This window comes from Tasmannia lanceolata, unplaced genomic scaffold (genome assembly GCF_043159265.1).
Source record: "Tasmannia lanceolata isolate RefF3 unplaced genomic scaffold, GAP_Taslan_0.1 ptg000008l, whole genome shotgun sequence".
In the NCBI taxonomy this organism is placed as follows: Eukaryota; Viridiplantae; Streptophyta; class Magnoliopsida; order Canellales; family Winteraceae; genus Tasmannia; species Tasmannia lanceolata.
In genome coordinates, this window is record NW_027518685.1 from 24,687,970 (window position 1) to 24,709,863 (window position 21,894).

Consider the following 21,894-nt stretch of genomic DNA (forward strand, 5'->3'; position numbering starts at 1 on the left):
CGCTGCTGGTGCAGCAAGGTCAAGGAGAGCCACGTTTAGATACCTCATGTTTTTGGATTTGGATTTGAGTTTTGGATACAAAATACAACAATCATCCTCATGCTCTTGTTGAGAGAGAGAGAGAGAGGTCTCGCTGCTGGTGCAGCAAGGTCAAGGAGCCACGTTTAGATACCTCATGTTTTTGGATTTGGATTTGAGTTTTGGATACAAAATACAACAATCATCCTCGTGCTCTTGTTGAGAGGGAGGGAGGGAGGTCTCGCTACCGGTGCACCAGGGTCAAGGAGCAACGAGGGTGAAGGTAATTGCCACAAATATTGATTTCCATGTAATGTTTTGTAGAATAGATTTGAAAATCGAGTTTTTTTTTTTTTTTCATTTAGTTGTAGTTGATTTGGAAATATAAGATCTGATCCAATTCCAAATCTCAACTGCAAATGTGAGAAATCCAAATCTAAATCATGTGGGTGTCCAAACGTGTGGCCTAAAGTTATTCAGAAATTCCAAATGTTACTAACACAGAGCAACATTTTCATGACTCATAATAAAAATTTATGTTTACATAAATTTTGAGCTCTACGCACCCTGGTAATAAAATTATTTATAATAAACCAAACATGAAAATTTCGAACATATTAGGGATCCAATTAAATAGTCCTTTTATAATATAAATAGGGAAATGATATATCCGCCCCTTTTGATCACCAAGAACACCCCTTGATTGCCACAAACACTGACAGGGGTTTTTCCTGGTGATCAAAAGGGGCGGATATATCACTTCCCTATAAATATACACCTTGGATTTAGATATGGAGTGGAATTCAGATTTTTAAATTCAAATACGGGGGAAGAGTTTATGACGTTGGAATTTGGATTTGTGCAAATTCCACATTAATTCCAAATTCTTGAAGTTAGTATAAATTTTTTGATTTATAAATTCGTTTTGAGAGAGAATACTTAAAATCTAAATCGAACCTATAAGGGGTAAAATGACAAAAATACCCTTACATTGTGGAAAATGACTAAATTCATTTTGAGAGAGGTTATTTAAAATCTAAAAGTGACCTATAAGAGGTAAAATGCCTAAAATATCCCTAAGATGTGAAGAATGACTAAAATACACACAGGGTAAAATGACTAGAATACACGAAATACACCAATATTGGGTAAAATAACCAAAATACCCCTAAGTCGTAAAAAATGAGTAAAATACTCTTATGACATAAAATGAATAGAATATCCCGAGTCATGAAAAATAACTAAAATACCCCTAAGTCATTAAAAAATGACTAAAATACACTCATTACATAAAATGATAAATACCCTCATATTGATTAAAAATAACAAGAATACCTCTAAATTATGGAAAACAACTCCTAGATGGATTAAAAAGTGTCCAAAATACCCATGAGTGAAAATGATTTAAATACCCACACGATATAAAAATAATTAAAAAGTGTCCAAAATACCCATGAGTGAAAATGATTTAAATACCCACACGATATAAAAATAATTAAAGGGGAGTGATATTTAAGCTCGTTTTGATCACAAGGGACACCCAGCGTCAGTGTATGTGGCAATCAAAACCACCCCTTTAGTCATTGATGCACTGGCGGTTGGGTGTCCTTGGTGATAAAAATGGGCGTAAATATCACTTCCCTAAAAAAAATAAAAAAATAGGGGAGTGATAAATCGACTCCCCATGTGTCTTTCTCTCTCCTCTAGGTTAGAGAGAGAAAGAGGAGAGAGATAGACACATGGGGAGTCGATTTATCAGTGCCCTAAAAATACCTAATATTGGTGAAAATAGTGACAAAAAAATGAGTAAAGTATCCCAAAATTTGGCAAAAATGTCCAAAATATTCTGAGCCATGAAAAATGACTTAAATAGTCACATGATGTAAAAATGATCAGAATACCAAACATCCGACGGTGAGCTGTTGGGATACTTTCTCAAGTGCAAGGACAGTGAAAAACCTCTCCGATTTGACGCAATCTCGGTCGTTGATCTTAGAAATCCGAGCCACGGGATCTATCAAGTAAGGAAATGGGGCAAATATACTTGGAAAATCCCATGGTTCAGATTTGTAAAGATGGACGACCGAGATTGCAAACCAAGATTGTAGACCTTGCACTTAAGATAGTAACCCAAAGCTCTCCGTCTGTTGGGTGGAAGTGGAAACCCCGGTGCCACAGTTTCTAGAGGAAGAAGAGAGTTTTCTTCGACTGCTTGAAATCAAGTCTCCATCTCCCTCTTTCTGAGTCCAGAACTGATTAAGCCTAACCGATAATGAATTTTTGGATTTGGTACTAAAGGAGTAGATTACTAGTTGAGGGCAAGATAAGGAGAGAGATGGCCTTACCAAAAACCAACAAGAGTAGATTACTATACAGTGTTGCAACAAAAATACATCCTTGTTGGGTATAGTGAAAGTTCAAAAAGCAATTGATAACCGCGCCTGCTAGTTTTGATATTCACATTTTTGTCATTAATTAAGCGGTAGCTTGTCGGGAATTTAAACATACATCCAGAAAAGGTAAAAAAAAAACTAAAGAGAGGCGTGCTGATGTCAAAGATTATCTCCACTGAATATGCAATGCCCAAATTAAATTCAACCTAAAATACAATCTTTCTAAAATAGAAATACAATCTACCAAAAATAGAAATATAATCCCATTTTTAAGACCCAAAATCTTTAATAGATTATAAGGAGAAATATAATCTACCTAAGATATTAGAAATCTGTCCCAATCTGATTAATCATCAACACCTACTTTAATAGTAAAATGCCCATTAAATTATGAAATTTTCTTCTTAAACTTTTTTCTCCTTATTTGCTTTGGAAATGGAAAATATTCCTAAAATTTCTTATTTTATTTATACATGAAGAAAAGATATCTCCAACCATACCCTATTTAATTTTTATTGAGAGGGGTTTACAATTTTTATTGAAGGAAAAGTTTTGTAAGACAGCTGTGAGGCCAGCTGTGTTGTACAGCTCTAAATGTTGGGCCACTAAGAAGCAATATATGCATAAGAATGTGCGGCCACACAAGGTTAGATAGAATTAAAAACGAAGACATCCGTGAAAAGGTGGGTGTGGCACCAATTGAGGAGAAGATGAGGGAGCACCGCTTAAGATTGTTTGGGCATATCAAACGTAAGCCTCTGGATGCTCCCGTGAGAAGTGACTTGTGCCAAGTTGACGGAGTAAAAAGAGGTAGGGGCAGACCAAAAACAACTTGGGTAAAAACAGTGAGGAAAGACTTGATGACTAGGAACATAACAGTGAATATGACCTTGGATAGGAGAGAATGGAAGACAATGATCCATGTAGACGAAGGTAGCTAGTGTCAGGACTAGACTTAATCAATTTGGGCCGAACTTGATTGGTTCGGTTCGGTTCTGGGTTTACCCAACCTTTGACCAAATGGAGATATTTTGCCTAATCTTCTCAATAGAGAAAATTTTCGTGTGGTTTTCTGCTCCATGAACTACAAACAGTTATATTGGTTTTCTATCAAATATTCATCATTGCTTCCACATCAAATTGGCATAAGAGCATCTACAATCTATGATTTTAGCAGGATTTATCATGGTTGGCCATAGGAGAAGATCGAATCCAGATGATGTTTTGGGACATTTGGAGGGTTGAAATTATCAAGGGTTCATGGCAAATTAGCAAGGGTTCATGGGAAAGGGGGTGCATCACACTCGGTTCTCGGTTCCAGGAACCCAAACTCAGAACCGAACCATATATAATCGGTTCCCAAAAATCTGAACCGGAACCGAACCATTTAAAATTGGAACCGAACCGAACCAAAGTGATGGGTTCGGTTCGGTTCCTCGGGTTGGACCCGAACCATGTCCACCCCTACTTTTAGCAATTATTTTTTAAAGTAGGACGGTTTGGATAATATGCTATTGTTGGGGACTATTAAGCATTTATTTTGCATAGTAAGGACTAATAGGCAAAAAACTCTATTTTTTTCTTCAAAATGTACTACGGCTCATTCTATTTGGGTAATCCAAACCGTCCATGTGTTGGGCCACAACATAAATAGGTTGCCCAAAAAATTATTTAACCTAACACTCCGATCTAGTGAGGTTTCCCCAATGTTCAATTCTTCTACAGATAAGAGGGCTAGGATCATCCTACGAAAATAAATTTTCGGGCACAACCCATTTATGTTGTGTCCCAACAAATGGATAGATTGAGGTTTCCATAATGTGCAGTTCTTTACAGATCAGAGGGTCAGGATCATCCAATGAAAATATTTTTTGGGACACAACCTATTTATGTTATGGCACAACAGATGGACGGTTTGGATCATCCTAGGATTCTATGGAAATAATTTTTGGGGCACAACCTATATACGTCGTGGCCCAACAAATGGTCGGTTTGGATCATCTTATGGAGTGGGCGGTACCGTACTTTTTGAAAAATAATGGACTACACAGCCATAGCCATATAAAAACACTAGATGTGGTACGTGATATTGTTCATCATCAAGATTGATTTCCCTTGGTCCCACCTTCATCAAATGATTCTAGACCTTTGATAAAGCATGGAGGAAGACGTCCATTAATTAAGGTATTCATGGTGTTCATTTTTACAATCCTCAATCTTGCGTAGAATATCTAAATTTGGCATCGGTGATGACCCATCATTTCAATGGCTTCCATCACCATTGCGTGCAGGGGTAAATTCGGCCCTGTTGGGGTGGCCATGGTCCCCAATGGAATGTGCAGGCAAAGTGTCCCGCCAAACATGTATCTTTCACTCAAATAGAAGCAATGTTAAGCATCTATACTCAAACAGAAATAAGTAAATTCATGCTAAGCACATATCTCTCACTCAAAACAAAAAAAAAAAACAAAGAATTGAGCTTAATTAAACGAAGAAAGAGGCTCCTATTTATCTAAGAAGCTTCTCCTAATAATCTAATCTAATCTCCTAAGTAGGCCTTGGTGCAACTCCCTCAAGCAAGCAGGAGTCGGTGATATCCCCTTAATATCAGTGGGTGGAGCTCCGAGGCACATAAACCCTTTATGAATGGAGGAATAAGAGGGTTGAATGGTAGAAACATGTTAGGCCAGCGATTCTCCCCAATGTCGTTAATGGCCTTGCAACAAGCAGGGCCCAGACCCACCTTGTGGAAGATGAAAAGAGTAAAATATTTCCTGCACGCACCCTTCTATATTTTAGAGTATAGAGAGATGCCCAACACGCTTGGATGTGAGGGTCCATCATTGGAGCTAGGTGGCAAAATCCATGGCAGAGTTTGCTCATGATCGAGCCCTTGCTCTGCCCATGTGGCCCTGGCCCTGCAGACCATGATCATGAGCACTGATATCTCTCTTGCTTCACTCCTCCTTGCTCTTCTTCTTCCTTTGTTCTTGTTAGTGTGGGGTGTAGAGAGTCCATTTATATAGAGTTTGGATTAGAAGGCAAAGTTGATGAGGATTTTGTCACGTATATATAACAGAAGATAGCACAGTTTTTTTTTTTTAATTGTTGTAAGGTAAAGTATGAAGGTATTGAATGCATTTTCTGTAGTTTTCTGGCTAAATTTGATGTTGAATGAACAATCTTGTCTTATTGGAGGGCTTCTGGGGATGATAATGTACTGTTAAAAAGCAATTTATCACTTGTCCGCACTCAGCTGAAAAATCTTCTCATTGGATGGCCTAAGATTGTGTCTTATCAAGTGAGGTTTGGGCTATGGCCCAATGTAATGGGGCTCATGGGAGGTGTCCAGACGTTGTAATGGGGCTCATTGGAAACCAATACTCGCATGGCCAAACATAATGGCATGGGGTCCATTTCAAACCATCCATTCAAAAATGTGTAAGGCTAATTTGCACTTAGCCGAGATGAAGTTATTTGAGGATCATCACCTGCTACTATGACAACCCAACAATCAGATCTTTCTAGACATCTCATATATTCTAACAAAATGTTCTCTTAGATATATAAACAAGTCAATCACTGTATACATTTCTCCATATTGAATATCTTCTTTCAATATTGGTTGTAACCATAGTTGCATAACTTTTGAAAAACTCACAATTTCTTTATGGCAGCTTTAAAAATTCTGTTTTTTAAAATTAAATATGAGTTTTCTAAATAAATGCAAATTTAATAAATATTTAATCTGCGAATTTAATAAGTAATTACATGTACAATATATAGACAACTCACACAGTGAGTCCCATTGTATAGACCATAACCCAAAAAATCACAAGATCGGATGATCTTAACCATCCAATAAGAAGACTTTTAGAAGTTGAATGTGGTTCATCGATCAATTAATTTTCAGCCGTCCATTTATGATATCCAAAAGTCACACAAATAAGACACTTCAAATATTAATTTTAGGCCACCCAATAACACACCCCGCCAGATGAACGGTTCAGATCATAATACATGAGCAACATGAACGATGGTGATCGATGCAAGCCACTAATTCAGATGATCAGGCAAACCATGGAATATAGTATCCATTAATCACTTCATATTTTAGTCTTAAGAAACAACTATACCATTTACGATTATAACAATATAAAGAATAAGTAACTGACAAGAAATAAAACCGTAGACAAGGAGTTACAGCCCATTTAAAAAAAGATAAACAAACGAGACAAAATTTCTCATTAGCTTTACCCTCAACCCAACTCTATATAAACCCACCCTCTACACTCAAAAAACTCAACTCAAGCAAGACCAAACGAAGAAGAAGAGTAGCCAGAATGAGTAAAGCAAGAGAGATATCAGTGTTGTTGATCTTGGTTTCCATGGGCATGGCAACATGGGCGGAGCAAATTCAGCAATGGCCTGGGATCTTTCCATCTCCAATAGACCCACAGATCCAAGCATGTTGGGCTTCTCTGTACACTATAGAAGGGTGTGTGCAGGAAATCTTTTCCTCTTTCATTAGCCAACAGCTGAAATTGGGCCCTGCATGTTGTAAGGCTATTAACGAGATTGGGGAGAATTGCTGGCCTAAGATGTTTCTGCCATTCAACCCTCTCATCCCTCCATTTATAAAGGGTTTATGTGCTTTAGGAGCTCCACCAATCCCTGCTTGAGGGAGTTGCACCAAGGCCTTCATAGTAGATTTGATGAGATTAGTGGGAGAAGATCAGTTAGGAGAGTCTCTCTTTCTTTTTTTAAATAACCTGAATTCTCTGTTTTTTTGTTTCGAGTGAAAGATGGGTGCTTAATATGAGTTTCCTTGTTTCTGTTTGGTAAGTGAAAGTTACATGCTTAATATTGCTTCTGTTTGAGTGAAATCTAATACTTAACTGAACAGTGCTCTCTCTCTCTCTCTCTCTCTCTCTCTCTCTCTCTCTCTCTCTCTCTCTCTCTCTCTCTCTCTCTCTCTCTCTCTCTCTCTCTCTCTCTCTCTCTCTCTCTCTCTCTCTCCTCCTAATCGTAAGTTATACACAGTTAGGTATTCCCCTCTGAGTTACCTGATGCACGTGGTTTACGGGTGATTGCATGCATCCATAGGGATTGGTACCACCCTAAAAATGGAGTGGGGATACCCTATGTAGGGGTGCAACTCGGGTCGGGTCGGGTCGGTTTGAGGCAACCCAAACCTGACCCAAGCAACCATTTACTCAACTTGACCCGATTTCCAACCCGACCCAACCCGACCCGACCCTGAGGAACCCTTTTTTTCAAGCTTTCGAAAAAAAAAATTAATAAAAAATGTCCAGTTTCACTTTGGCCGGTTTGCCCTTACCCAAGCCCTCAACCCAAACCCGAACTTGACCCGAAGTCAACCCAACCCGACCGAGTCGGTTGGTTGAACCCGACCCGAGTTGCACCCCACTCCCTATGTCATCAAGCTATAAATGATTAAATAACACCAACTCTAACAGCTTAAGCTTTTGGAGTAATTGGTTGTTTCACAATCTCACTTCCCAAAAAGAGTTAATGAAAACAGTCGCATTTTTGTGAAGGGCTGGGATTAATCTCACTAGAACAAATGCTTTTTAATTTCAGCCCTTTTGAAAAATGTGAAAGGCCAGCTGAAGCAAAAGACACGTAGTTACAAAGGAAGTGAAATTAATTATCACAGTAAAAACTGAAAAAATTGAGTTATATACCAAGAGAGAAAAGATCAAAGAAATTAAACGTTACAAAGGTTTTCGTTAGATTTTCCTCATATCCAAACTCTAGAGATACCTACAATCTGCACCCACAAACCCAAGCCTTTCTCATAGCAAACCTTACAAAACTCGAGCAAACGAAAAGGAGTAAAGCAAGAGATATCCAGTGCTATTGATCTTGATATGCATAGCAATGGCGACATGGTCCAGCTGTTGAAAATGTAAGCTTGACCACTCGAGCACGTACTTCGCTCTTGGATTTTCTATAGTTTTGGAACTCTACTATTTTGGAAGCTTGCAAGTTGCAACTTTGACTTGACTTGACGACATTAGAAATCTCCTTTGTTGGAGTTAATGGCCTAGGGACTAAGTTTCTTTGTTTAGGAATTATGTAATACATTTACTTTTCCTATGTTAGTGTATTAGTGGTATTTAGGGAAGCTAAGATTAGTTAAGTCTTGTTAATCTCGGATTTGGAATATCTTCTTCGTTTGTAAGCCATTTTAGTGAAATTTGAAGGGTCCAGAGTAGTATAACAACTTGGGCTACTTTCTTTGTGTGTTTGGCATCAAGAGAATAATCTTTTTCTCTTGAAACTCATCTTCTCCCTCCAACCTAGTTGGTTTCACTCCAACATGAGCCAGGATCCACACCTGTTAAATCTGAAGTGCCTGGGATCCTCCCACGGTTATTAAGGCCCCATTTATTCTTGATTTTTAGAATTTATTTTGGGTCCAAAACTAATTATCAATCTCAAATTTATGTTTAATTTTGAGTCCAGTAATAAGTTCGGGAGTCCAAAACTGATTACTGGACTCAAAATTAAACAAAAATTTGAGTCTAATAACCAAATTTGGACTCACAATCGGCTCTCAAAATCCAAAACAAATGGGGCCTAAGAAAGAACCAACTGCCCCTACAAAGGGAGTTCCACCACTGCCTTCTAAATAGATCAGATTAGATTAGATTAATTAGTAAGATGGCTACTAGTAGCTAGTTAATGCCTCTCTCTTTCTTTTGTCATTCTAAATCTAATAACGTGACTCGTTGCCTTTTTCTGAGTGGATCGGAAAATTACCATGAGTTTACTTCTTTTTGTTGAGTAAAAGATGTGTGCTTGTTTGCATCTCTCTCTCTCTCTCTCTCTCTCTCTCTCTCTCTCTCTCTCTCTCTCTCTCTCTCTCTCTCTCTCTCTCTCTCTCTCTCTCTCTCTCTCTCTCTCTCTCTCTCTCTCTCCGTTGGGTACGATTTTTTGGGAAATGATAAATGTGCCCCTTTTCATCACTAGGGACACCCAGTGCAGTGTATCAAATTACTGCAAAGGGGCTGATGTACCTCACATCAATAGGATTCAATAGATTTGATTGCCACATACACTGCAATTGGTGTCCCAGGTGGTGAAAAGGTGTGCATTTATCATTTCCCTTTTTTTCTTCTCATGGAACATGATATCAAGACATGCTGGTATTAGGATTATCCCATACAGCCCTCCAAATATTACCACATGTATCAAAATAGAGGTAGTTTGATATAGGGAAACGATTTCAGCGCTCCAATGTTTTGATAAACATGTGCTTACTTGTTTGTTGTGTAGTATTTAAAGGGCTTTAAGAGCTTTTTGAGAACCGTAATATCCTCTGACATCTCTCTCTCTCTCTCTCTCTCTCTCTCTCTCTCTCTCATTTTTCATTGGGTACGGTTTTTTTTGTTTTGTTTGGGAAATGATAATGCACCCCTTTTCATCACTAGGGACACCCAGTGCAGTGTATCAAATTACTGCAAGGGCTGATGCATCTCACATCAGTAGGATTCAACGGATTTGATTGCCACATACACTGCAATTGGGTGTCCAAAGTGGTGAAAAGGGGCGCATTTATCATTTCCCTTTTTTTCTCATGGAACATGATATCAAGACATGCTGGTATCAGAATTATCCCATACAACCCTCCAAATATTACCACATGTATCAAAATAGAGGTAGTTTGATATAGGGAAATGATTTCAGCGCTCCATTGTTTTGATAAACATGCGCTTACTTGTTTGTCATGTAGTATTTAAAGGGCTTTAAGAGCTTTTTGAGAACCATAATATCCTCTTACATCTCTTTAAATACTACACCACAAACAAGTGAAGCACATGTTTATCAAAACACTTTGAGCGCAGAAATCATTTCCCTTGAGTTGGGCCTATTAAGGAGTTTGGCTCAACTCAACAGTGGCAGCTGCCCCCTTATGCTACATGTAGCTCCACCGCTGTTGATAGGAGTGTGTGTTTTTACCGGCTCTCATTTCTTTTTCTTTTCATTTCTTTTTTAGATCAATTTTTTATTTGTGACTGATCTAAACTTATTAATAAGTAAATTTAGGGATTTGCTAGGGACCATCGTAAAAGGCGTAAAAGGCATTTAGCGGCTGGGTTGTTGCATGTGAGAGCAACCACCTCAGATTAATTAAATGAATAAGATAAAATGTGAGCACCTTTGGCTGCACTCACGTGCAACTGCCCAGCCACGATGGTCCCTAGCAAATTCCGTAAATATATATTTGTAAATAGGGATTTGCTAGTGACAAGTCATTTCGCAGATCGGCTGTTGCGTGGTAGAGCAGCCACATAGGACTCACTTTTCAATAGATTTTGTCTTATTCATTTAATTCATCTTAGGTGGTTACTCTCTCTTGCAACAGCTGGTCTGCGAAATGCCTTCTGAGATGGTCCCTTGTAAATGAGGCTTCGTTTCATAAAATCATGTTTTATGATGTAAAAATGAACATAAAACAAATTTTACACGTCGGAGCCTAAAAGGAATCAATCAAAACTGAGAGAGAGAGAGAGAGAGAGAGAGAGAGAGCACGGTTCATTTAAACATTATATTTCACTCAAACAGAAGCAATGTTAAGCATGCATCTTTCACTCAAACTCAAACAGAAGCAATGTTAAGCGTGCATCTTGCACTCAAACAGAAACAAGGAAACTCATGTTAAGCACACATCTTTATTCACTCGAAACAAATAACAGAGAATCCGGGTTATTTAAGAGACGAAAGAGTGACTCTCCTAACTAATAATCTTCTCCCACTAATATAATCTAAGCTATCATGCAGGCCTTAGTGCAACTCCCTCAAGCAGGCGTGGGTTCTACTCCCACAGGTGGAGTTCCTGACGCACATAAGTCCTCGATAAATGGAGGGATGAGAGGGTTAAATGGCAGAAACATTTTAGGCCAGCAATTCTCCCCAATTTCATTAATGGCCTTACAACATGCAGGCCCCAGTTTCAGCTGTTGGCTAATGAAAGAGAAAAAGATTTCCTGCACACACCCTTCTATGGTGTACAAAGAAGCCCAACATGCTTGGATCTGTGGGTCTATTGGAAAGATCCCAGGCCATGTCTGAATTTGCTCGGCCCATGTTGCCATGGCCATGGAAACCAAGATCAACAACACTGATATCTCTCTTGCTTTACTCATTTTATCTCTCTGCTCTTGCTTGGGTTGGGTTTTTGGAGAGTAGAGGGTGGGTTTATATAGAGTTGTTGTGTTGAGGGTAAAGCTAATGAGAAACTTTGTCACGTTTCTTTATCTTTTTTTAATGGGCTTTAACTCTGTGTATACGTTTATACTTTGTTGTTTGTAACTTATATATTCTTTATGGGGTTGTAAATTGTAATATTAAATAGTATATACTGTTGTTTCTAAAGAGTTTTCCACGGGTGAGGTGTCTAGATATTGTACATGTGACACACGAGGAAGTCTAAACTGAAGGGACCCCTTGCAAAAAAGAGGTGAAAGGGCTCCTCATTGGCTGTACATCACCATCATGTTTGACTTTTCAGCCGTTATTAATACATGATGGCTCCCCCATTGGCTGCACATCACCATCAATAGGAGAGCCCTTTCACCTCTTTTTTGGAAGGGCTCCCTTCAGTCTAGAATTCCTCGTGACACAGATTAATTATTTATTAATTAATTTGAATTTAATTTGGAAAATTTACATTTAAGGTGTCTTGACCAAGGTTGCCAGAGTGGGAATCGAAAGCGAGAATCGAAAGTGGGAATCGAAGGCTCCCAGGGAAGAATCCTACTCAAGGTTGCCAGAGCGGGAATCGAAGGCTCACAGAGAAGAATCCTACTCAAGGTTGCCAGAGCGGGAATCGTAAGCGGGAATCGAAACGGGAATCAAAGCGGGAATCGAAGGCTCCCAGGGAAGAATCGAAAGGGGGATATTGTTAAGGCTGCAACTCGGGTCGGGCGGGTCGGGTTTTGGAGAACCCAACCCTACCCGAGAAATATCTCGGGTCGGGTTGGGTCGGGTTTTTTTTCGGAAAACCTACGATTCCCAAACCCGGCCCTACCCATGATAAATCTCGGGTCGGGTCGAGTCGGGTCGGGTTTTTTCACGTTGACGCAATTTTTTAAGGAAAATTCTTGTTTGGCAAGGCAACTCAACTCATAGAAGCAGAATTTACACTCACATTACACTTGAATCAAACAATGATGTAATTACACTCACATTAAACTTGAATCAGACAATGCCGTAATCAAACAATGTTGTAATTACAATCAAACAATGCTGAATCAAACACTTGAATCAAATCAACTCATAGAAGCAGAAATTACACTCACACGCAATAACAGTGGGTGCATGGGTTTTCACTTTTAACTTTTAACTAACAATAGAAAAAAATGTACATACTATAACTTATGTAACTCGGGTCGGGCCCCTTCAAACCCGGCTCGACCCGAGATTCATGCGGGCTTTTGAATGCTCAATCCGGCTCGACCTGAAACCCATGAAACCTGAACCCAACCCAGGCCATTTTCGGGTCGGGTCGATGCGGGTCGGGTAAAACCCGGCTCGAGTTGCAGCCCTAGATATTGTACATGTGACACAGATTAACTATTTATTAAATTTTAATTTAATTTGGAAAATTTACATTGAAGGTGTCTTGACTCTTGATATTGTTCATGTGATATTATTGTTCCGTTTGACGTAAAAATGGACATAAAACAAACGACTTCAAGTGGGAAGGGACCAAACAACTTCAAGCTAGGCCTATTCACCTTGCCCGAGCAAGAGAATCAGCCTCACTATTCACCAGGCGAGACCCTACTATATCCTGAATTTCATCCATTAGATGCGAAAACCTCCAAGGAAGGGGATGACTTCCATTTAAGTATTTATCAATCAAATAACATTGAGAGAGTCCACCTCCACCACTAATGATGACAAGATAATCTCATGACAAAGCCTTAAACCATGAAGGACCGCTTTAAGCTCGGCTTCATTAGAATCGGATCTTCAAATCGGAATCGGACCAGAGAATGCCCATTTAATATATCCCCCCATCATCTCTAAGAAGTAGGGGTGGACATGGTTCCGGTTCGAACCGAGGAACCGAACCGAACCGGCACATATGGTTCGGTTCGGTTCGGTTCCATATCTATATGGTTCGGTTCCGGTTCTAATCTCCCGAAAATCGAGAACCGAACCGAGAACCCACCCTCACCTTAAGACCCAATGCCTCCTCATTTGATAAAATCAACCCACCCCCTTTTAATTCACCCACCTTTAACGTGTTGATTTGCCTTTAAAATTTTAATTCATCCCCAAAATTTGTGCCTGATTATCCCAAATTTGTGCCTGTTTGTAGTTCATATATAATTTTTGCATTGCCCAAATTTGTGCATGATTATCCCAAATTTGTGCCTCTTAGTGCTTCTCGTTCATATATAAACAGGACCGAACCGATTATAAACACGATTAGGCAAAATATCTACATTTGGTGAAGGTTGGGTAAACCCTGAACCGATTATATATGGTTCTGGTTCGGCTCTGTTCCAAACATATATGGTTCGGTTCTGGTTCCAATTTCAGGGAACCGATTATATATGGTTCGGTTCTGGGTATACCCCAAAACCGAACCGAACCGAACCATGTCCACCCCTACTAGAAGCCCCCCTACTCCCGATAGCCCTGGATTGCCTCGGAAATGATATATTCACCCCATTTTCTTCCCCGGGCCACCCCTTTGTGGTAATAGAGGGGTAGAGAGAAGAAAAGGAGGCGGAATATCACTTTCCCCTTTGTAACCTATATACACTGTAGAGCCCGGAGCCCACTACTAGCTCTGCCAAAGTACTTCTCCTTGGAAAACTATCTCAGGGCACACTACACAGAACAAGTATGTACAATCAAGACAGTTGAATCTAGTAGAAATCAGAGATAACCCATGTAATCTTGGTCTCATCCATAAGATAATGAACAACAAAAATCAATGGCAGACTATGACTTTGTAACCGAATCCAATATCCAAAAAAATCTCAATTGTTCGGAATCCAGTTTGATAAGGGGGTTATGAAATTAAGAAACCCTCTTGGCTAATAGAACAGGCACAGAAAGATTTATTACTTCAGAGTTACAGGTAGCTCATAAATTACATACAACCAACAATCATCACATTTCTCAAGGAACAAAAGCCACAAAATTGTAAAGAGCATAAAAAAACTTACAAGTATGGGCTCACCCACACTTGGGTTTCTGCTTATTTGAGTTCTATAGCACCAGACAATCGACAGAAACTCACGAATTTGAGGAAATATACACATGAGCTGGCAAGAATGGAAATGGGGCAGTGGAGGCGTATGCAACAGGTGGCCGTGCTTGTGTTCCAAAAGGATTTTTCCTCTGCTTGTTCTGATTACTACTGTTTTCACTCCCCTACAATTCTGTTCCAGATATCCGATGTCCAGCGAGCTTATCGGGATCATTCATCATAAATTCCTGCTGAGTATTGGGCAGGCGATGAAGAAGAAACCCCGCCATAAATACGGGAAGAATAGAAGGCTTGCATGGAAGTATAAGACGAACCAATCAAGTCCAAATATAATCTAATATTAGAAAGCGCATTCAGATAGCAGGAAATACGAAAGGAAATAGAAATTGAGGATTCTAATCAGTGTGCTTACAATAAGAATGAACATGTGAAATTGACGAAAAGGCATTACCCAAATGAAAAGACTCAGTTATGTAAACTAAGCCTGATCAATATATGGGGTACAGCCCATTCTGAAAAGGTTCAGTGCACAATGGAAGAAGCCAAATAATCTTCAGGGAAACTAGAGAATGAATATGTGAAATTTACGAAAAGGCATTACCCAAGAAGTGGAGGAATGGCACCGACAACAGCTCCAACCCTGTATTTACTGGGTGTATTTGCTTTGAAGGAGTGTATACAAATGCATAAAGAGCAAGATTAGAAGCTGCAAGCCCTGCTGCCAAGACATTAGCATGTAACAACCTAAATACATTCAAGAGATATAACTTCCAGAAAAAACACTTATGTTGGGTAATTTTACAGATAAAAATATGAATAAATAAGGTAAAACAAGATATTTTGATACCTTCCATCCCAAAAGAGGTCTTTGCCTTGTTCTTTTCATTTTTGCGTCATTATTTATCTCAAATACATGGAGAACAAGATATATGATGAAGATGACTTCATATTAATTAAAGTCAGATTGCAGAAAAAATAGATAATTATGCAATAACCCATAAATACGCCACATCGAGCTACTCAAGACAAATCAAACAAGTGCATAATCTCATTGGTACCAGAGTTTTCTATTTAAAGTACAAGAGCAGACTGAGAAGAGGAAAAGCCTCCCTACATCAGTACTGCAGCATCTTTTTTTACAACTCGGGATTTTATTACCAGAAAATTAATGATAGTCACAAAGCCCACCCATTTGGTTGGGTTGTGTCACACATACAAAAGTTGTGGAACAAAACCCCATGGTTAGCCAAATCATCAGCCACTGAGTTTGATTATCTTAACGTACTAACAATCTAAACCTCCCCAAAACCTTCAAAGGTCCAGACTTATTACCAAAGTCATCACGGACTTCACAGTCACCCAGGGGTGCTAGTTTCTTTTTGACCCAAAACGCAAAAGGACAGCAACTCCAAAACCCTATATGCCCTGTTTAGTTTCTGGGATTTTAGTGGAAGAAGTAGTCAAAGGGGGAGGTGACAAGGATGGAAGTTGTGTAGGCTTGTCTTGGGGAAAGGAGTGGTATTCAAAAGGAAAAAAATGGTGAGGCATTGCTAGAAGAGGTGTGGAAATATTTGGGGTGTCATTATCAAAATGGGCAGCGGAAGAGAGAGAGAGAAAGAAAGGAAAAAGGCAATGATTATATAAGACAAACAAATTCCACTCTTTTTCTCACAAAAAAACTCCAAAAAGGAAGTTTGCAATTGGAATTTTGTAGAGGGACAACTCCCGTCACATCAGTGCCACCTAGGAAAAAGTGTAATAATGATGTCCCCTTGATGCATTTCATATTCCATCAAGAGCCCAGCCGTCTTCCACTCTTTTGGCAACCAAACAGGCCCATAGAGTTCCTTGAACCATGGTTTTAAATTTCGACCGAAATCCAAAATTTCGGGTTTCGTTCGAAACCAGAACCGAAATCAGGAATACCCAAAACAGTTACTTATTTCGACCAAAATTTCGAAATTCCCAAATTTAGGCCGAAATTTAAGGGATTTCCCAAAAAAAATCCGGAATTCTGTTAATATTTAATCTTATCCCGAAATTTCCAAAATTTACCCAAATTTCGGTAATTTCAAACGAAATTTTGTACAACCTAAGAAATATGCTCATAGAATTTCGTCAGATTTCGAACAAAATTTCAAATTTTCAGCCGAAACGCATTCCGAAACCGAAATTTGAAACCATGCCTTGAACTCATATCAAGATCATCCTATTGAAAAATTCTCACTCATACCGGGGCAAACCTAGGGTTCACAGGTGACTTTCTGGGAATTTAGGAGCCTAAAATGATTTCTAATTCAATAAAATAATCAACATGCATTCCCAAATCAAATGGGGCCTAAGAAAGAACCAACGGCCACTAGAAAGGGAGTTCCACCACTGCCTTCTAAATAGATTAGATTAGATTAATTAGTAAGATGGCTACTAATAGCTAGTTAATGCCTCTCTCTTTCTTTTGTCATTCTAAATCTAATAACGTGACTCGTTGCCTTTTTCTGAGTGGATCGGAAAATTAGCAATTACTTACCATGAGTTTACTTCTTTTTGTTGAGTAAATGATACGTGCTTGTTTGCATCCCCCCTTCTTCTTCTTCTTCTTCTTCTTCTCTCTCTCTCTCTCTCTCTCTCTCTCTCTCTCTCTCTCATTTTTCGTTGGGTACGATTTTTATTTTTTTTTGGGAAATGATAAATGCACCCCTTTTCATCACTAGGGACACCCAGTGCAGTGTATCAAATTACTGCAAAGGGGCTGATGTACAAGGGCTAATGTACCCCACGTCAGTAGGATTCAACGGATTTGATTGCCACATACACTGCAATTGGGTGTCCCATGTGGTGAAAAGGGGCGCATCCGCGCATTTATCATTTCCCTTTTTTCTCATGGAAAATGATATCAAGACATGCTGGCATCGGGATTATCCCATACAACCCTCCAAATATTACCACATGTATCAAAATAGAGGTAGTTTGATGTAGGGAAATGATTTCATCGCTCCAATGTTTCGATAAACATGCACTTACTTGTTTGTCGTGTAGTACTTAAAGGGCTTTAAGACCTTTTCAAGAACTGTGATATCCTCTAACATCCCTTTAAATACTACACCACAAACAAGTGGAGCGCGTGTTTATGAAAACACTTGAGCACATAAATCATTTCCCTTGATATATTATCAAAGAGATAAGGGAAATATATATTTGCCACTTTCTCTTCCTTGGGCCAGCCCCTTGTAATGCAAATGTGTATTCATAAACACACTAGAGGGGGCTGGCCAAGGAAGAAATTAAAGGGGGTGAGTATATCAGTTCTCAAGTGAGAATGTTACTTTATGTCAATAAAAAGGGAAAAATACACTTAGACCCCCTATGGTTTCTGACAAATTAAAAAAAAATCCCAAAAGTTTTAAAAGTTACAAGTAGACCCCCTGTGGTTTCATTGGGTTTTTTTAACTGGACGGAGCTGACTGTGTGGGGGAAAAGACCAAAATGCCCTCGTCTTCCCCAGCTGAAAATTAGGGTTTCCATACTTGAAAAGTAAAAATTGGGGTTTGATTCAAACCCTTATTGATTTATCAACATAAACCCTCCATTTAAGAGTTTTATTTGTCTTCATTCACATCATTATAATGATTTGCACAAAAAACCCTAATATTTTAGGGCTTTATTTTTATTTTTATCAAAGTTTTTTTTTTGAAATGTGAGTTTGATGTAGCCATGGGGTGGAGTTCGATTGTCTATGGTGGAGGTGACGGCGGTGGCCGGAGATGGCAACGGCGGCAGCGGCCAGAGGGGCGATGGCGGCAATGGGAAATGGCGTAACCCTAATCCCTCTGCAAATGAGGGTATTTCTGTCCTCAAAATATTAACCATGGTTAGTTTTAGTCTTTCCGTCAGGTTAAACTGACAGACAGTTGACGGAGGGGGTGTACTTGTCACGTTTTGAAACCACAGGGGGTCTACTTGTAACTTTTAAAAGTTAAGTTGAATGTGTCAGAAACCACCGGGGGTCTAAGTTTTTCGCCAATAAATGGAGGCAAGCTAAAGGTAGGGTTTGGCAGGACCCCTACCAAAAAGTAAAAGATGATGAAATTACGTTCTTAAGTAGATAACTCCATTATAAACATAAATAATATCTGTAACTCCATTATAATCATAAATAATATTTGTTCGTTTCAGATTGTGATAACTGATGGTGAGGGCCCCAACTGACTACTGGCCCACAACAATCGGTTGGGGCCCTCACCAATATGAAACGAACAGGGCCTAAGCGGTTGAATCTTATTGAGAGTGCTTCTCAAATACTACTTTTAGTGTCTAGGTCACCGTCTATTTCGAATCAGATAGTCCATTGGAGTGTCTTGGGTTCTACGTACGTTGTAAACAAATTGAATTTTGGAAAAAATGTAGTGTCATGCCCGCTATATACTACTGTGTGTCAGCTTATTTGGGCGAATCAATTTTTTATTTGTGACTGATCTAAACTTATTAATAAGTAAATTTAGGGATTTGCTAGGGACCATCGTAAAAGGTGTAAAAGGCATTTAGCGGCTGGGCTGTTGCAGGTGAGAGCAACCACCTCGGATTAATTAAATGAATAAGATAAGATGTGAGATTTGGAATTTGTTGGGTTTTTCCAAAGTCTATTCCGTCGTTATTGCATCAATGGGGAGGGGTTCCTTGGAAGGAAAAAAAGGGAAAACTTTGTGGAATTTTTGTTTACTTGCTACGTGGTGGTCTATTTGGAAGGAGAGGAATTCTAGGATATTTGAGGGGAAATCTAAGAACCCTCATTGGATCTACTTGAAGATTATCACTTTGGTTATATCTTGGGAGAGACGCCTTCCTTCTTTCCGGTTTGTATCGGCTTATGATCTTTGGGAAGGTTGGAGGGAGGTTTGTTTTAGTGTTGATCGGAGAGCTCTTGTCTAACAAAGGTGGGAGTCGCCTCCTCAAAATATGCTTAAGGTTAATTTTGATAGAGCGAGCTTCGGCAACCCGGGTCCGGCTAGGGTGGGAGGAGTGTGTCATAACGAAGAGGGCGGAGTAGTGTGGGCATACTATGGCTCTATAGGTGTCTGTGATGCCTCTGAAGCTGAAGTGAGGGCTGCGCATTTTGGCATTTTGCATATTGATAGAAGTCTGTTGGATCAGACCATTATTGAAGGGGATTCGCTAAATGTGATTCGTTGGCTGAAAGGTGGGTCGGCTCCTCCGTGGAGATTTCTTTCCATGTTTGATGAGAGTGGTGATATAACTTCGGGGTCTTTTATCGGAAATCAACATGTCAGAAGTTCAGCAAATGATAAGGCGGATGCGCTTGCCAAGCGTAGTGTATCTGGTGGTCCTATTAGGTGGTTTGACCACCTTCCTCCTTGAGGAGTGGTGTGCCGTTGATTGTATATTTCGTCTCTTCTGTCTACTCGTTTTCTATTGTAAATGTGGGAGTTCCATCTCGGTCTTTTTTTTCTTTTTCTTTTCCATCATTTATAATATTACCATTTCAAAACAAAAAAAAAATATTTGCGAGCACCTTTGTTTGCACTCACGTGCAACTGCCCAGCCACGATGGTCCCTAGCAAATTCCGTAAATATATATTTGTAAATAGGGATTTGCTAGTGACAAGGCATTTCGCAGATCGGCTGTTGCATGGAAGAGCAGCCACATAGGACTCACTTTTCAACAGATTTTGTCTTATTCATTTAATTCATCTTAGGTGGTTACTCTCTCTTGCAACAGTCGGTCTGCGAAATGCCTTCTGAGATGGTCCCTTGCAAATGCCTAAAAGGAATCAATCAAAACTACATACAAACATGTAACCTCTAAGGTTAGCTAGGTTAATAACTAACTGTGTATAATAGGGGAGAGAGAGAGAGAGAGAGAGAGAGAGAGAGCACGGTTCATTTAAACATTATATTTCACTCAAACAGAAGCAATGTTAAGCGTGCATCTTGCACTCAAACAGAAACAAGGAAACTCATGTTAAGCACACATCTTTATTCACTCGAAACAAATAACAGAGAATCCGGGTTATTTAAGAGACGAAAGAGTGACTCTCCTAACTAATAATCTTCTCCCACTAATATAATCTAAGCTATCATGCAGGCCTTAGTGCAACTCCCTCAAGCAGGCGTGGGTTCTACTCCCACAGGTGGAGTTCCTGACGCACATAAGTCCTCGATAAATGGAGGGATGAGAGGGTTAAATGGCAGAAACATTTTAGGCCAGCAATTCTCCCCAATTTCATTAATGGCCTTACAACATGCAGGCCCCAGTTTCAGCTGTTGGCTAATGAAAGAGAAAAAGATTTCCTGCACACACCCTTCTATGGTGTACAAAGAAGCCCAACATGCTTGGATCTGTGGGTCTATTGGAAAGATCCCAGGCCATGTCTGAATTTGCTCGGCCCATGTTGCCATGGCCATGGAAACCAAGATCAACAACACTGATATCTCTCTTGCTTTACTCATTTTATCTCTCTGCTCTTGCTTGGGTTGGGTTTTTGGAGAGTAGAGGGTGGGTTTATATAGAGTTGTTGTGTTGAGGGTAAAGCTAATGAGAAACTTTGTCACGTTTCTTTATCTTTTTTTAATGGGCTTTAACTCTGTGTATACGTTTATACTTTGTTGTTTGTAACTTATATATTCTTTATGGGGTTGTAAATTGTAATATTAAATAGTATATACTGTTGTAAATTGCAATATTACCAAATAAAAGGGTATTTATGAAGTAATTTTTATCAAATAATATCCATAAAATAATTTTCCTCCCTCCCTTCACCTTGATTGAAAATTCAAAACCCGAACTCATAAAATCTTCTCATAAGAGAGAGCCATACAAAAAAAGTACAGGCAAAGGCAAAGGTCATGTCCCTGTAGGTCATCTTCCAAAAAATGTTCTCAATCGAGCAATCCAGACCATTTACATGGTAGGCTATTAGATGGACGGCTCAGAATAAAACAATATTAGAAGGTTCTTCCCACATCAGCGACTTAGGCTTGTACAACTCTAAGCGTTTTGCCTTTGAAATTAATTTTTTTTTTTTTTTTTTTAATGATAGAATAACTTTCATTAGAAAGAAGGGAGAAAAACAACTAGACCGAGATGGTCAGCACGAGAGGAAAAAACAGAAACGAAGAAACAGCTACATAAAAATAGAACCAGACGACTTCAAGTGGGAAGGGACCAAACAACTTCAAGCTAGGCCTATTCACCCCGCCCGAGCA

General features: G+C 39.3%; 1 protein-coding gene across 1 annotated transcript; it reads right to left on the reverse strand.

Moving 5' to 3' along the window:
* Nucleotides 1-11,100: 11,100 nt before the first annotated feature.
* On the reverse strand, nt 11,101-21,150 carry LOC143882828 (uncharacterized). The gene is made up of 3 exons (XM_077386232.1): nt 20,812-21,150; nt 13,181-13,236; nt 11,101-11,669 (listed from the first exon to the last, which is right to left on the reverse strand). Exons 1-3 carry the CDS (start codon nt 21,136-21,138, stop codon nt 11,240-11,242), a joined length of 813 nt encoding a protein of 270 aa, XP_077242347.1. The 5' UTR covers nt 21,139-21,150; the 3' UTR covers nt 11,101-11,239.
* Between the last annotated feature and the right edge of the window lie 744 nt (nt 21,151-21,894).